This window comes from Ahaetulla prasina, chromosome 2 (genome assembly GCF_028640845.1).
Source record: "Ahaetulla prasina isolate Xishuangbanna chromosome 2, ASM2864084v1, whole genome shotgun sequence".
NCBI lineage: Eukaryota > Metazoa > Chordata > Lepidosauria > Squamata > Colubridae > Ahaetulla > Ahaetulla prasina.
In genome coordinates, this window is record NC_080540.1 from 30,335,370 (window position 1) to 30,352,915 (window position 17,546).

Consider the following 17,546-nt stretch of genomic DNA (forward strand, 5'->3'; position numbering starts at 1 on the left):
CGACCGAATACATATTCATGAAATTTCTTTACCCCGGAGACTATAGCCAATGCTTCCCTATCTAGCTGACTATAGTTCCTCTCGGCCGAAGACATTGTCCGGGAGTAATACGCTATAGGGGCTTCTGTCCCATTTGGCAATCTGTGGCTTAGCACAGCCCCCACCCCGTAGGGAGATGCATCACAAACTAGCACCAATGGCAACGTGCCATTGTATTGAATGAGGAGGCTATCACTGGATAGAAGGTTTTTTACTCCTTCGAATGCCTTAGCTTCCGCCTTCCCCCATGACCACACAGCTGTCTTCGCTAGTAATTTGTGTAGCGGTTCGGCTATTGTTGCCTTGTTCTTTAAGAACACCGCATAGAAGTTTACCAGGCCCAAGAATGCCTGTAACTCAGTTTTGTTCTGGGGAGCGGGGGCCTTCCTGATGGCCCGTACCTTGCTCTCCGTGGGGTGGATCCCTTCCCTGTCTATCCAGTAGCCCAGGAATTCTACGGACCCTACCCCAATCTGGCATTTGTTCAGCTTAACCTTAAGCCCGGCAGACCGGAAAATGCCCAAAACCTTTCTCAGCCTTACCCCCAATTCCTCTAGATTCTCAGCAGATACCAAGACATCGTCGAAATAGGGCACCACCCCGGGTAGTCCCTGCAATAGCCGCTCCATTAGGTTCTGGAATAACCAGGAGCCACGCTAACCCCAAACTGTAGCCGGGTGCATTTAAAAGCACCCCGGTGCGTGACGATTGTTTGCGCTTCAGCTGTGCTGCTATCTACGGGTAACTGCTGATAGGCTTGGGCCAAATCTAGCTTGGCGAAAACCTGCCCTTGTCCTAACGAGTGCAGCAAGTGTTGCACTACTGGGACAGGCTATGCACTCTTCTGCAATGCTTTGTTGCGTTGCCTTGTAGTCAGCACAAATCCAGACCGATCCGTCCGGTTTGACTGGGGTGACGATGGGTGTCTCCCATTTTGCATGGTCAACTGGCACTAGTATCCCCTGGCTTACTAGCTTGTCCAACTCCCGGTCGATCTTGGGCTTTAGGGCAAAGGGAACCCTCCTAGCTTTCAACCGGATAGGGGCAACTTGTGGGTCTAGGTTAAAGGAAATAGGGGTCCCCTCGTACTTGCCCAGGCAGTCTTTGAAGACGTCCTCGAGCTCCTTCATAAGTTCATTTTTGAGGTCGACTTCATTCCTGAAGACCCCGGTCACTCCCATGCCCAAAGCTCGGAACCAGTCCAGTCCTAGTAAACTTGGTAAGGTTCCGTCAACTATGGTGATTGGCAGGGTTTTCCTGAACTGTCCATACTTGACTTGGACGGACGTTACCCCTCGAACAGGGATCCGATTTCCCTGGTAGTCCTGCACCCGCAGCTTCTGGGCTTGCAGCTTGCGCTTCGCGATGGCAGGCAAGTCTCTCACGAGAGTGTCCCAGGACATAATCGTGATCGATGAGCCGGTGTCCACTTCCATTTGGCATGGCACCCCTTCAATGTATGTCCTGGTAAAAATCTTTTCCTCTAGTTTCATTGACGCGTGGCCCACTCTCACGGCAGTCTGGTTTAGTTTCGCGCCCTTTTTGAATTGACCAATCCCGGGCCGCTTCGCTGCTCCCGCGCTCTGATTGGTCGGTTTGAATTTTTGGCGGGAAGGTTGGGGGGCTCGGCAGGCCTGCGCTATATGGCCTTTCTTTTCGCACCGCAAACCGCCCTTAAACTTGCAGTGTTGTCGTTGGTGCTGGCCCTGCAACTCACGATTCGCTCTGGTCCTCTCTCCGGCCTCCCGGTGTGGAAAACCTCGTCCTTTTCCTCACCCTCCGATTCGGCCTGGACTTCCTCATTGTGAACCGGAGTTGTTTTCGCTCCAGCCCCTGGCGCGTTTGGCATTTGCAGGGTCTCCGCCGCTTTGGTGGACATCTCGTGAGCCCTGGCCTCGTCCAAGGCTATTGCCAACGTCAGGTTGCTTCTAGACAGCAGCCGCCGTTGCAGTCGGATGTCCCTGACCCCACAAATGAGCTGGTCGAGCAAGGCATCTTCCAAATCTCTGTATTCACAATGGTTCGCGGCTTTTCTCAACGCCGCCATGTACACACTAATCGATTCACCCTCGCGCTGTACCCGCTGCCTCAACTCGAACCGTTGGACGAACTTTGAGGGTGTTGGTGCGTAGTGTGCTCGAAGTGCCGTTTGTAGTGTTTGCCACGGTACTGACTGTACCGGCGTTGGCTCTGAAAGCGACTCTGCGGTGTCGAAAACCTCCGGACCGCAGTGGCTTAGGAAGTACGCTCGCTTCCTATTGTCGGAGACTCCTTGGAGTTCATTCGCTTCGAGGAAGCATTCGAAACGAGCCATGTACGACCCCCATTTCTCCTTGGCTGGGTCAAATGGCGCTGGCGGAGTATAGCTGGACATCGCTGTTTTCCGCCCCTTACTGACTGGGTTCGAAAATTCCTGGTTACTTCAGCTCTTTCGTGCGATCTCGCTGCCTCGAAATCCCACCTTCGTCGCCAATGTTATGTTCGGGCAATAACGAGACAGGAGACCAGTGAGTGACAACAGCTCTTTAGTTTATAGTGAACCAAGCAAAAACGTTCGACAAAACCCTCTTTATATACAGTTTTGGCTGAGGCTTCAACCAATCAGCAACATGCTATTTCCCGCCCAAGTTTCCCTCCAAAACTTTTAAAGATACATTACACTCCTTCCCTCCCAGAATGCATTTTCCCTGTATTTACATAATTTTAGCATCTTATTTCTCTACGTAGTCACGCAAGTAGACAGGGCATCTCCTAACCCTTTCGGACCTGCGCAATTCATTCTCTGGGAGTGAGTCGAGCTGGCCGGAGGGACTGTTAGTTCCTCCCAGCTCCTCCTCTAGGCCATCCGGCCCTGGATTATTTGCAGCGTCATCCCTGCGATCGTCAGGAGGAACCGGTTGGTGTCGCTGGACTTCGTCGGACCCAGATAAGTCCCGCATTTTCCCCGGGTTTGAGTCAGCTGTGGATTCAAACATGTGGTAGTCAGGGCCTGACTGATCTATTTCTGGTTTACTTATTATCCGTTTCCTTATTTGGTCTATGTGGCGCCTCCAAACCCGGCCATCGTCCATCTCTACTAAATATGATTTGGGCCCGGTTATTTCAAGGATTGTCCCTTTAAGCCACGTTGGGCCCTCGCTATAATTGTGTGCCCACACTGAGTCGCCTACTGTCATTTCCCTCGTCTTACCCTGTGCTCCCTTGTACCCGTCTGGGGTATAGGCTGGGTTTAGGCGGTCTAATGGGCACCTGAGCTTCCTGCCCATTAATAGTTCCGCCGGACTGCGGCCAGTTGTCACACAGGGGGTTCTGTGTTGGACGGCTAGGAATGTGTCTATTTTTGTTTGCCAATCGCCTGGCCTTATCCTGGACAATGCTTCTTTCGCGCTCCGAACGAAACGTTCTGCAACTCCGTTCGTCGCCGGGTGGAAAGGTGCTGAGAGGACATGTCTGATGCCCTCCTCCGCCAAGTACCCCTCAAACTGGGTTGCCGTGAATTGCGGGCCGTTATCGGAGACTAGGGTGTCAGGCAACCCATGGGTTACAAATAGGTGCCTCAGGACTGAGATCACTGACTCGGCCGTCGTGGATCTCATGAGAATGATTTCTAGCCATTTGGAGTAGGCATCTACTACCACTAGAAAGGTTTGCCCGTGGAACGGGCCGGCAAAATCGATGTGAATCCTAGACCATGGGCCCTGGGGTTTCTCCCACTCTCGGATTGGGGCCGTAGGGGGTAGTGGCCTAGACTCCTGGCAGGCTTGGCATTTCCCTACCCTGTCGCTAATTTCCTTGTCCATCAATGGCCACCACACGTAACTCCCCGCTAAACCCTTCATTCTCACGATTCCCGGGTGGCCTTCATGCAGAAGTTCTAATACCTTTTTCCATAATTTCTCCGGGATCACCACCCTATCCCCCCATAACAGACACCCCCCTTGAACCGATAGCTCCTCTCGTTTCTTTACAAATTCCTTGAAACGCTACTTGGCGGCCATCCCTTTGTACCCAACCAATTACAGTCCTTATTGTAATGTCCTTGTAAGATGCCCTGGCCACTTCCTTGGATGTGACCGGACCCGAGTCCAAAGAGTCAATTAGCAGGATGGGTGTCCCCGGGGTAGGGTCTTCGATGGTCTCCGGTAACGGGCATCTGCTCAGGGCGTCCGCATGCCCTAACTCCTTTCCCGGCCGGTGAAGCAATTTGTAAGAGTAGGCCGCTAGGAAGATAGTCCATCGGGTCAGTCTGGGTGAGAGAGCCACGGGCATTGGGCGGTCGCCTGCCAATAAACCTAGTAGGGGTCTATGGTCCGTGACTATCTCGAAGTCACGACCGAATACATATTCATGAAATTTCTTTACCCCGGAGACTATAGCCAATGCTTCCCTATCTAGCTGACTATAGTTCCTCTCGGCCGAAGACATTGTCCGGGAGTAATACGCTATAGGGGCTTCTGTCCCATTTGGCAATCTGTGGCTTAGCACAGCCCCCACCCCGTAGGGAGATGCATCACAAACTAGCACCAATGGCAACGTGCCATTGTATTGAATGAGGAGGCTATCACTGGATAGAAGGTTTTTTACTCCTTCGAATGCCTTAGCTTCCGCCTTCCCCCATGACCACACAGCTGTCTTCGCTAGTAATTTGTGTAGCGGTTCGGCTATTGTTGCCTTGTTCTTTAAGAACACCGCATAGAAGTTTACCAGGCCCAAGAATGCCTGTAACTCAGTTTTGTTCTGGGGAGCGGGGGCCTTCCTGATGGCCCGTACCTTGCTCTCAGTGGGTTGGATCCCTTCCCTGTCTATCCGGTAGCCCAGGAATTCTACGGATCCTACCCCGATCTGACATTTGTTCAGCTTAATCTTAAGCCCGGCAGACCGGAAAATGCCCAAAACCTTTCTCAGCCTTACCCCCCAATTCCTCTAAATTCTCAGCAGATACCAAGACATCATCGAAGTAGGGCACCACCCTGGGTAGTCCCTGCAATAGCCGCTCCATTAGGTTCTGGAATAACCCAGGAGCCACGCTAACCCCAAACTGTAGCCGGGTGCATTTAAAAGCACCCCGGTGCGTGACGATTGTTTGCGCTTCAGCTGTGCTGTTATCTACAGGTAACTGCTGATAGGCTTGGGCCAAATCTAGCTTGGCGAAAACCTGCCCTTGTCCTAACGAGTGCAGCAAGTGTTGCACTACTGGGACAGGGTATGCACTCTTCTGCAATGCTTTGTTAAGCGTTGCCTTGTAGTCAGCACAAATCCAGACCGATCCGTCCGGTTTGACTGGGGTGACGATGGGTGTCTCCCATTTTGCATGGTCAACTGGCACTAGTATCCCCTGGCTTACTAGCTTGTCCAACTCCCGGTCGATCTTGGGCTTTAGGGCAAAGGGAACCCTCCTAGCTTTCAACCGGATAGGGGCAACTTGTGGGTCTAGGTTAAAGGAAATAGGGGTCCCCTCGTACTTGCCCAGGCAGTCTTTGAAGACGTCCTCGAGCTCCTTCATAAGTTCATTTTTGAGGTCGACTTCATTCCTGAAGACCCCGGTCACTCCCATGCCCAAAGCTCGGAACCAGTCCAGTCCTAGTAAACTTGGTAAGGTTCCGTCAACTATGGTGATTGGCAGGGTTTTCCTGAACTGTCCATACTTGACTTGGACGGACGTTACCCCTCGAACAGGGATCCGATTTCCCTGGTAGTCCTGCACCCGCAGCTTCTGGGCTTGCAGCTTGCGCTTCGCGATGGCAGGCAAGTCTCTCACGAGAGTGTCCCAGGACATAATCGTGATCGATGAGCCGGTGTCCACTTCCATTTGGCATGGCACCCCTTCAATGTATGTCCTGGTAAAAATCTTTTCCTCTAGTTTCATTGACGCGTGGCCCACTCTCACGGCAGTCTGGTTTAGTTTCGCGCCCTTTTTGAATTGACCAATCCCGGGCCGCTTCGCTGCTCCCGCGCTCTGATTGGTCGGTTTGAATTTTTGGCGGGAAGGTTGGGGGGCTCGGCAGGCCTGCGCTATATGGCCTTTCTTTTCGCACCGCCGGCAAACCGCGTCCTTAAACTTGCAGTGTTGTCGTTGGTGCTGGCCCCTGCAACTCACGCATTCGCTCTGGTCCTCTCTCTCCGGCCTCCCGGTGTGGAAAACCTCGTCCTTTTCCTCACCCTCCGATTCGGCCTGGACTTCCTCATTGTGAACCGGAGTTGTTTTCGCTCCAGCCCCTGGCGCGTTTGGCATTTGCAGGGTCTCCGCCGCTTTGGTGGACATCTCGTGAGCCCTGGCCTCGTCCAAGGCTATTGCCAACGTCAGGTTGCTTCTAGACAGCAGCCGCCGTTGCAGTCGGATGTCCCTGACCCCACAAATGAGCTGGTCGAGCAAGGCATCTTCCAAATCTCTGTATTCACAATGGTTCGCGGCTTTTCTCAACGCCGCCATGTACACACTAATCGATTCACCCTCGCGCTGTACCCGCTGCCTCAACTCGAACCGTTGGACGAACTTTGAGGGTGTTGGTGCGTAGTGTGCTCGAAGTGCCGTTTGTAGTGTTTGCCACGGTACTGACTGTACCGGCGTTGGCTCTGAAAGCGACTCTGCGGTGTCGAAAACCTCCGGACCGCAGTGGCTTAGGAAGTACGCTCGCTTCCTATTGTCGGAGACTCCTTGGAGTTCATTCGCTTCGAGGAAGCATTCGAAACGAGCCATGTACGACCCCCATTTCTCCTTGGCTGGGTCAAATGGCGCTGGCGGAGTATAGCTGGACATCGCTGTTTTCCGCCCCTTACTGACTGGGTTCGAAAATTCCTGGTTACTTCAGCTCTTTCGTGCGATCTCGCTGCCTCGAAATCCCACCTTCGTCGCCAATGTTATGTTCGGGCAATAACGAGACAGGAGACCAGTGAGTGACAACAGCTCTTTAGTTTATAGTGAACCAAGCAAAAACGTTCGACAAAAACCCCTCTTTATATACAGTTTTGGCTGAGGCTTCAACCAATCAGCAACGTGCTATTTCCCGCCCAAGTTTCCGTCCAAAACTTTTAAAGATACATTACAGGAGGAATAAGAAAAAACACCTTGAATGATGAAGTAAGAAGAGACAGAAGAACATAGTGGATTATGCAAGGTTACTTGTGTCTCTCTCCTATCTGCCTGTTTGGAACTGTCCTTGTATGTTCACCTTTCTTAGGCACATCTGAATTGTTTAAAATTGAGGAATGGTTTCAGGTCAATGGCTTCTGCTCATCCAACCCAATTTATATTACAGGCCAAAAGATCGATCTATCTATCTATCTATCTATCTATCTATCTATCTATCTATCTATCTATCTATCTATCTATCTATCTATCTATCTGTCAACAGCCACTCAAAAAAGGAATATAGTTGTGTTTCTAAGAGGAAAAAAAAGTCTTATTGATTATTGGGATTAAAAGGAACTAGGTCTAACAGAAAGCAGGGAGAAAAGAGAAATAATTAATCAATCAATCGACATAATATCCATTTATGCCAATGTGGAACTCATTCAGTCTTTAAAATAGGTATTAAATCTAGAAATTATAGTAATAGATTGCTGCTGCTTCTGATTTTTAGAAGCTAAAGTCATTGCAAAGAAAGATAATAGTTTCTTTTCTTTAATTACTTCAGCAATTAAGTTTCCCTAAGATCCTAAGACCCTAAGGTTTACAAATTTATTTAGTTATTAAATGTATTGCCTGCTAATCTTACAACATGGCATCAAATTTATATTGCTGTAATCCCACACAATGGGTCTGGGTGTCACCAATTAAAACAACAATTGAATTTTGTACAAGACTGGATTAAACCTATAATATAAACAAAAAACAAGATTAAAGAAATAATAGAACAGAACAGAACAGAACAGAACAGAACAGAATAGAACAGAACAGAATAGAATTTTATTGGCCAAGTGTGATTGGACACACAAGGAGTTTGTCTTGGTGCATACGCTCTCAGTGTACATAAAAAAAAAAGATACATTCGTATACATTCGTCAAGAATCATAAGGTACTAAACTTAATGATAGTCATGGGATACAAATAAGCAATCAAATCATATTAGGAAACAGTCAATATAAATCATAAGGATACCAGCAACAAGGTTACAGTCATACAGTCATAAGTGGGAGGAGATGGGTGATAGGAACGATGAGAAGATTAATAGTGCAGACTTAGTAACTAGTTTGACAGTATTGAGGGAATTATTTGTTTAGCAGAGTGATGACATTTGGGAAGAAACTGTTCTTATGTCTAGCTGTTTTGATGTGCAGTGCTCTATAGCGTCATTTCACAGTCCTCTTTTTGACTTATGCAGTATACAGGTCCTCAGTGGAAGGCAGGTTGGTAGCCATTGTTTTTTCTGCAATTCTAATTATCTTCTGAAGTCTGTGTCTGTCTTGCTGGGTTGCAGAACCAGACAGTTATAGAGGTACAGATGACAAATTCAATAATTCCTCTTTGGAACTATATCAGCAACTCCTTGGGCAGTTTGAGTTTTCTGAGTTGGTGCAGAAAGAACATTCTTGGTTGTGTTTTCTGCTGATGTTTTTGATATTAGACGTCCATTTTAGATCTTGCGATACGGTAGAACCTAGAAATTTGAAGGTCTGTACTGTTGATACTGTGTTGTCTAGTATTTTAAGAGGTGGAAGTATGGAAGGGTTTCTCCTGAACTAAAGTCTACAAAGAGGACCCTTGCGTAGGTCTTTGGAGATTCAAGATGTTGTAGGATGTAGTGCAGAGCCATATTAACAGCATCATCTGTTGAGCTATTTCTCAGTATACAAATTGCAAGCGGTTTAAAAGTGGATCCCTAATGGTTTTCAAGTGGGACAGCACTAGTCTTTCAAAAGTTTCATGACTACAACATTAGAGCAGCTGGTCTGTAGTCATTCAGTTCCTTGATGGTGGGCTTCTTTGGCACTGGGGTGATACTACAGCATTTAAAGCAAGAAGGAAAATAGCACATCTCTAGTGATTTATTGAAGATAGGGGTGAAGATGGGGACCAATTAGTCAGCACAGACTTTAAAGCAAGAAGGAGTTATCTTGTCTGGGCCTGGAGCTTTTCCTGGCTTTTGTCTGTGAAATAGGTTGTGAACCCAATGGGATGGGGTCAGTTGTAGGAGGCTTGGCTGTTGTTGGTGTGTCCGAGATGGGAATTGTGGAGATAGGTGGCTGTAGTTTCCTTTCATACCCACAGTAAAAAATGTTCAGGTCATCTGCCAGTTGTTGATTTCCTTCAGCCTGGGAAGGAGGTTTGCCATAGCCGGTGATATTTTTAAGAGTTTTCCATGTTTGCTGGTTCATTTGTTGGTTCATCACTGGAATACAGCATTAATGCATACAATTCACAAAAGCATCAAAATCACAAAAAGTGCCCTTGAGATGATGCAGTTCTTGCAGGGAACCTTCTGAGGGGATCTTCCATCACAATATGAGGTAAGGTTCATGGGATATTCCCACAGTCACAGTAAGTATTATCAAACTGTCCCCATTTGGTTTTTCCTCCCCCAATATTGGCACCTACGGTGGTTGGTCAGTATCATCTGACAGCCAAGGAAGATCTTTCTTGAAAGGTGATAAGAGATATAAATGAAATATTACCTTCTGTTTTCTTAGATATTGAAAAATGCACCAAGTGCCCAGATGACCAATATCCAACTGAGAGCAGAGTCCAATGTATCCCCAAAAGAATAACCTTCCTCTCCTATGAAGAACATCTGGGCATCATCCTGGTGTCCATTGCCCTACTCTTGTTCCTATCCACAGGATTCATTTTAATCCTATTCCTTAAATACCTAGAAACTCCCATTGTCAAAGCCAACAATCGGGACCTCTCCTATATCCTCCTAGTCTCCCTCCTGCTCTGCTTCTTGTCCTCCTTTTTCTTCATTGGGCAGCCAAGGAAAGCCACCTGTCTTCTCCGACAAACTGTGTTCAGCATTGTCTTCTCCATAGCTGTGTCTTCTGTGTTGGCCAAGACAATCACAGTGGTGCTGGCATTCTTAGCCTCAAAACCAGGGAACAAAGTGAGAAGATGGTTGGGGAAGAGCTTGGCCAACTCCATCATCCTTTCTGGTTCTGCTGGCCAAATTTTCATCTGTGCCTTATGGCTGGGAATTTCTCCCCCATTCCCTGAGTCTGACTTAAACTCCCAGCCTGGAGTGATTATCCTGCAATGCAATGAAGGCTCTGTCACCATGTTTTATGTTCTCCTTGGCTATATGTGCTTCCTGGCCGCCATTTGCTTCACTGTAGCTTTCCTGGCCAGGAATCTCCCTGGGGCCTTCAATGAAGCCAAGCTGATCACCTTCAGCATGCTGGTCTTCTGCAGTGTCTGGGTCTCCTTCCTGCCTACTTACCTGAGCACCAAAGGAAAGTCCATGGTGATTGTGCAGGTCTTCTCCATCTTGGCCTCCAGTGGTGGATTGTTGGGTTGCATCTTCTTCCCTAAGTGCTACATTATAATTCTGAGGCCAGATTTAAACACCAAGGAAAATCTTATGATAAAAATAGGGAAATGACTGTGATATTGTTTCTTAGGCATATAACATTTCATTTTTTTCACTGCAATTATTGGGCGTTTGTATTCTTCCTTTGCATGTGACAATTAAGGTTATTTAAAACCGAAGGAAATAAACATATAAAGAATGTAAGACTAATGAAATTAAATTCCAACATTATCATCAAACAGTAAAATAAAATAAAATAAAATAAAATAAAATAATTAAAATTGTCATGCATCCATGTCCAAAAAGTAGTGATTGTGCAGCAAAACAGCACCTGAAAGGCTCAACCTCCTCTGTGAAGACCTGATCCAGATAAGGCAATGGAAAACAGCCATGAATCATATTGGTCTCCTATCCAAATAAGCCATATGATTCCTTTGTATCCCAAATGGGAAGCTTTCGGCATTCAGCTATGTGAATGGGAAAATCATCTAAAATAGAAAATGGCGGGAGAGCATCCCTGAGGTTTTACTGTCTAAAGTTAACAAGGGAGCTGCAGGAAGAGCTCACCTTCTCTGGAAGCTGCCTAGAGACCGTCTTTGCCACACCCAGTCATAGGGAAAGGATGGGAGCTAAATCCAAAACAGAGAAGGAAGGAAATCTGGAGCAGGGGTGAAATGCTACCGGTTTGCCCCAGTTCGGGTGAACTGTTAACGACAGCGGCATGTGGTTTAGTGAACTGTTCGCGGCGGCAGCGTGAAGCTCCACCCATCCACCTGGACATTGTTACTTCCTGGTTTTAACCTTTTTTTGACCCTCTGCTCATGCTCAGAAAGCTTTGCGCACATGCAGACGATTCAAACTTGCCTGTGACACACACTCGCACTTCCGAACCGGTAGAAGGTAAGTAGATTTCACCCCTGCTCTGGAGGTCCATTCTCTGGTCTTTCCTACTGTACTTAATATATATTCTGTATATACTGTATATAAGAAAGGAGAAAGGTGAACCATCCTTCTCTCTGCCACCTTAATCATAACTAGAACTGTAATTGGAATAAAACGTCTCTGTGCATTCTGATGTTTTAGGCAAGACATCTCTTTGGGTTGATTTTTCCATTTGTTCTTTTTTGATCAGTTCCAAGAGCAGGGTCACAGTTCTCAGCCATTCCAATGGCCTAAGGGCCTCTGTGGTGTTGAGCATTAAATGTCATTTCCAGCAAAGAGAAGAGAGGGAACCCACAGTCTCTTCTCTCAACTGTGTGTCAACTCATGAACTGAGCATGTCCAAGATGGCGCCGCCCTGCTGATCGGGGGAGCGGCAGTGGGCCTTTTCGGGCCCTGTCCGGTTCTGGGGGGGGCCTTGGTGACATCTTGGGCCCCCGGACCTGATGGAGGAGCATCCAGTCACCCGGAGGAGGGGTGACTTGGCGCAGGACGACTCCGGGGGGCGTTGGGAGGAGCCCCGGAGCGTCCTGCTGCAGCGGTGGTCATGGCGGCTGGCCGGGCGGCTTGCCGGCTTGCCGAGCGGCTGCGGCTTGCCGGCGGCCTTTTTCGGCAGTCTGGCGGTGGCGGCGGCGGCAGCGACGGCGACGGGGGGTCTCTGATGTCCAGGCCCCCTTGGACCCCGCCCGTGGGAGGAAGCAGTGGCGGCCCTGGCAGCTAGCCGGGCGGCTTGCTGGGCGGTCTGCGGCTTGCCTGGCTGCCGCCGGCCCTTTTTGGCATTCTGGCGGCAGCGGCGGCGGCGGCGGCGGCGGCGGGGGCCTTTGACATCTTGGGCCCCCTTAGATCCCCCGCCCTGATGGAGGAGGCTTCAGTCGTGGAGGAAGATGGATGACGGGCGACTTCAGGGGCGAGGGGAGGAGCCCCGGAGCCCCGGAGGAGGAGTTGTGCCCAGTGGAGATCTGGAGGGCCTACCAGGCCCCCGTCGGCCTTTGTTGGTTTTCTGGTGGCGGTGGCGGCCTGGCTTTTTCGTCTGGCGCTGGCGTCGGTGGAGTGACTGGCGTCCCTTCCTAGTTGGGGGGGGATGTCGGTGGCCTCATCACGGCGATGGGGCGCTTTGGTGACGACGGCCGGGCGGAGGTGGCGGTGGCGGCCTACCTCGGCGCCTCAAGGTGGCGGACGGCCTGTTTAACATCTCTACCATCGGTCCGCCCCCCCCTCTCCTTCTTCCTTAGTCCACCCCTGACTATTTATAGGTGGGTGGCGAACTGACTGAATGAGTGGTTTTGTTTTCTACCCCACGAGGATCACTATTGACTGCTTCCCACCAGGACTGACTGACAGACCGGTTGTGGTCACTGTTTCATCTGTTACCATCTTGACCGGCCCAGGATGGGCCTCCTGCGGACTTTCTTGGTGATGCGAACGCCACGGCGGCTGACCTTCTTGCCCTGCGAGACGCCTCTCTGGTTTGGCCCTCCATACTATCGAGGCCCACCTTGAGGACGGGCTTTGGAGCCCGAGAGGTGGCATGCTAAAATAGGAGGCTTAGGGCTTTTAATTAGTTGTTTTAAGAAATTTTTAAGGGAGTTTTAATGGGGATTTTAAGGGTTGGGAGGGAGGGAGGATTCACGGGTAGGGGAGAGAACCCGTCGGGAGGGTGGGAGGTTAGGCGGGTATTGGGAGTAGCCCGCGGGTGGGAGCCAGTCCTTGCGCCGTGGCGGTTTAGTAATGGGTTCGGAGGTTATAGGGGATTACGTTCCTTTTGGTGAGGTGGTTCCATTTGCAGTAAGTGGGAGGGGCAGATATGGCGGAAGGGGGACCGCATCGTTTGGGCGCGCCGATGTCTGCAGGCGATCGCCGCCCCCTCCCCCGTCCCCGGATGGTCAAGACCCTCAGAGCCTGGGCCTTCGCCTGATGTTATGCAACGCACGGTCCGTGGTCAATAAGGCCCCTAATACATGATCTGATTCAGGGGTGCCGCGGATATTATAGGCGTTACGGAGACCTGGTTGGGCACTGAAGGGGCGTGCCCTGGTCGAGATGTGCCCACGGGTTTCCGTGCATTCCATCAGCCGAGGCCCAGGGTAGGGGTGGGGTGGCGGTTGTTATTAAAGAGAGTCTAGAGCCGAGGAGACCACTGTACCTCAGATTGCGGGTGTGAATCCCTCTTTGTGAGGTGGGGTCATAGGTGTCAGATGGGCTTGCTGGTCACGTACCTGGCTCCTTGCTGCGTGACAGCCGCCCTGCCCGAGCTCCTGGAGGTGCTGGCTGGGGTGGCAGTTGAGACCCCCAGACTTTTAGTCATGGGGGACTTTAACTGGCCAACTTCCGGCTCGTCATCGACGGCAGCTCGGGAGTTCATGGCTTCCATGACGGCCTTGGACCTGACCCAAGTAGTTGATGGCCCTACTCACATTGGGGGTGGCACTCTGGACCTGATTTTTGTCTCTGGTCAGTGGTTGAGAGATCTGGACTTAAAGGAAATAGTCATTGAACCTTTGTCATGGTCAGACCACTCTCTTCTTCGCCTGGACTTTCTGACCGCCATTCACCACCGCAGGGAGACGGAGCCGATACGTTGGTTCCGTCCCAGGCGCCTGATGGACCCGGATGGGTTCCGGATGGAGCTTGGGCCATTTCCTGAGGGTCTGGCTCACGGCTCGGTTGAGGAACTTGTTGCGGCCTGGGAACGGGCCGGGGCCTTAGACTGTGTCGTGCCTTTGCGGCCTCTGACCCGGCGCGGTCCCAACCGGCTCCTTGGTTCTCCGAGGAGCTGAGAGGATGAAGCACCGGAGAAGACGCCTAGAGAGTTCCTGGAGGTCTAGCCGTTCAGAAGCTGATCGGACACTAGTGAAGTCCATACTAGGACTTACCTAGTGGCATTGAGGAAGCGGCGTAGCTACGCCTCCTCCCTCATTGCATCGGCAGATAACCGCCCAGCCGCCCTGTTTGGGTGACCCGCTCCCTCCTACACCAGGGGAGCGGGATGACCAGTGCAGGGCGTGCTGAGGAGTTTAACGGTTATCTATACGATAAAATCGTTCAGCCGGGATGGTTTGGACCAAGATTGCGTGATACGGGTGAGATGGCTGAGGGTGGTCTTGGTGACATTTTATGGGATGAGTTTGACCCTGTTGCTCCGAGGACATGGACAGGTTGTTGGGGAGGCTGAATGCCACCACATGTTTACTGGACCCGTGCCTCCTGGTTGGTGCTGGCCACGCAGGAGGTGACCCGAGGCTGGCTCCAGGCGATTACGAGCGCTTCTTTGGTGGAGGTGTCTTTCCGGCCGCCTTGAAAGAGGCGGTGGTGAGGCCCTCCTCAAGAAGCCTTCCTGGACCCGGCTGTTTTAGGTAATTATCGTCGGTCTCCAACCCGCGCGAAGGTTGTTGAGAGTATGGTGGCATATCAGTTTCCTTACACCTGGATGAAACTGTCTATCTAGACCCGTTCCAGTCCGGTTTCCGGCCCGGTTACAGCACGGAGACGGCTTTGGTCGCGTTGGTGGATGATCTCTGGAGGGCCAGGGATAGGGGTTGTTCCTCTGCCCTGGTCCTATTAGACCTCTCAGCGGCTTTCGATACCAACGACCATGGTATCCTACTGCGCCGGTAGGAGGGATTGGGGGTGGGAGGCATCGTTTATCGGTGGTTCTCCTCCTATCTCTCCGACCGGTCGCTGTCGGTGGTGACAGGGGGCAGAGGTCGGCCCGAGGCCCCTCACTTGTGGGGTGCCGCAGGATCGATCCTCTCGCCTTCTGTTCAACATCTACATGAAGCCGCTGGGTGAGATCATCAGTGGGTTCGTGTGAGGTATCAGCTGTACGCGGATGACACCCAGCTGTACTTTTCCACGGACCACCCCAACGAAGCTATCAAGTGCTGTCCCGGTGCCTGGAGGCCGTGCGGGTCTGGATGAGGAGAAACAGGCTCAAGCTCAATCCTCCAAGACAGAGTGGCTGTGGATGCCGGCATCCCGGTACAGTCAGCTAAATCATGCTGACCATCGGTGGCGAGTCATTGGCCCCGATGGAGAGGGTGCGCAACTTAGCGTCCTCCTGGATGAGCGGCTGTCTCTAGAAGATCATTTGACGGCCGTCTCCAGGAGAGCGTTCTACCAGGTTCGCCTGGTGCGCCAGTTGCGCCTTTCTGGACCGGGAGGCCCTTTGCACGGTCACTCACGCCCTTGACGTCTCGCCTGGATTACTGCAACGCTCTCTACATGGGGCTTCCCTTGAAGGGCATCCGGAGGCTGCAGTTAGTTCAGAATGCAGCTGCGCGGGTGATAGAGGGAGCCCCTCGCGGCTCCCCCATTACACCCATCCTGCGCAGGCTGCACTGGCTACCTGTGGCCTTCCGGTGCGCTTCAAGGTTTTGGTGACCACCTTTAAAGCGCTCCATGGCATAGGGCCGGGTTATCTACGGGACCGCCTACTGCGACCAGATACCTCTCACCGACCCGTGCGCTCTCACAGAGAGGGACTCCTCAGGGTGCCGTCAGCTAGGCAGTGTCGTTTGGCGTCGGCCAGGGGAAGGGCCTTCTCTGTGGGGGCTCCCACCCTCTGGAACGAACTCCCCCCAGGACTCCGTCAACTTCCTGACCTTCGAACCTTCCGTCGCGAGCTCAAGACACATTTATTCATCTGTGCAGGACTGGCTTAGATTTTTAAATTTAGAGGGGTTTTAAATTGATTTTAATATTTATATTTAATATTTATATTTCTATTTTTAATAATTCGGGCGCTAGAATAAGTTTTTTAAGGATTATTTTAATTTGTATATTGATATTGATGTTTTATATGCCTGTGAACCGCCCTGAGTCCTTTGGGAGATAGGGCGGATATAAATTCGAATAATAAATAAATAAATAAATAAATAAATAAATAAATAAATAAACTCAATATGTGGTACCTTGCTCAATAGTAGTAACTGTGAGAGGGATCTCGGAGTCCTAGTGGATAACCATTTAGATATGAGCCAGCAGTGTGCAGCAGCTGCTAAAAAAGCCAACACAGTTCTGGGCTGCATAAACAGAAGGATAGAATCAAGATCACATGAAGTGTTAGTGCCATTTTATAATGCCTTGGTATCCAGTTTTGGTCGCCAGGATGTAAAAAAGATGTTGAGACTCTAGAAAGAGTGCAGAGAAGAGCAACGAAGATGATTAGGGGACTGGAGGCTAAAACATATGAAGAACGGTTGCAGGAACTGGGTATGTCTAGTTTAATAAAAAGAAGGACTAGGGGAGACATGATAGCTGTGTTCCAATATCTCAGGGGTTGCCACAAAGAAGAGGGAGTCGGGCTGCTCTCCAAAGCACCTGAGGGTAGAACAAGAAGCAATGGGTGGAAACTGATCAAGGAAAGAAGCAACTTAGAACTAAGGAGAAATTTCCTGACAGTTAGAACAATTAATAAGTGGAACGACTTGTCTGCAGAAGTTGTGAATGCTCCAACACTGGAAATTTTAAAGAAAATGTTGGATAACCATCTGACTGAGATGGTGTAGGGTTTCCTGCCTGGGCAGGGGGTTGGACTAGAAGGCCTCCAAGGTCCCTTCCAACTCTGTTGTTATATTATATTATATTATAACTCTGGTGGCTCAACAGAGTAAGCAGTCTGTTATTAACACAGCTGCTTGCAATTACTGCAAGTTCAAGTCCCACCAGGCCCAAGGTTGACTCAGCCTTCCATCTTTTATAAGGTAGGTAAAATGAGGACCCAGATTGTTGAGGGCAATAAAAGTTGACTTTGTATATAATATACAAATGGATGAAGACTATTGCTTAACACAATGTAAGCTGCCCTGAGTCTTCGGAGAAGGGCGAGATATAAATTCAAATTAAAAAAACACAACTGTCACTCCTCGGAATGTTGCTGCAGCCAACTGTCACTGATTGGAATCTTGACTCTGTTGCTAGGCAACTAACCTAACGGGACCTTCCTTCTGCTCTTTGTAGGCTGGAGTCTATGCCTTGGACCATTGTTCTCTATATGTGTTTCTTGAAGAATGGCCATATATATCAAATAAAAGTTTGGAAATGTATTGGCTCTTAGATTTGCGGAGCCCTTCGACACCTCCCAGTCACTGATCAGTTGAGCTCGCTGCA

The 17,546-nt window shown here is 50.2% G+C and overlaps 1 protein-coding gene across 1 annotated transcript; it reads right to left on the reverse strand.

The window, feature by feature from the left end:
• Positions 1–3,296: 3,296 nt before the first annotated feature.
• LOC131192151 (uncharacterized protein K02A2.6-like) lies at positions 3,297–3,839 on the reverse strand (the record flags this gene model as incomplete). The annotated part of the gene is made up of 1 exon (XM_058171022.1): positions 3,297–3,839. A coding segment is annotated over exon 1 (543 nt), but the record flags the coding sequence as incomplete, so codon positions are not given.
• Between the last annotated feature and the right edge of the window lie 13,707 nt (positions 3,840–17,546).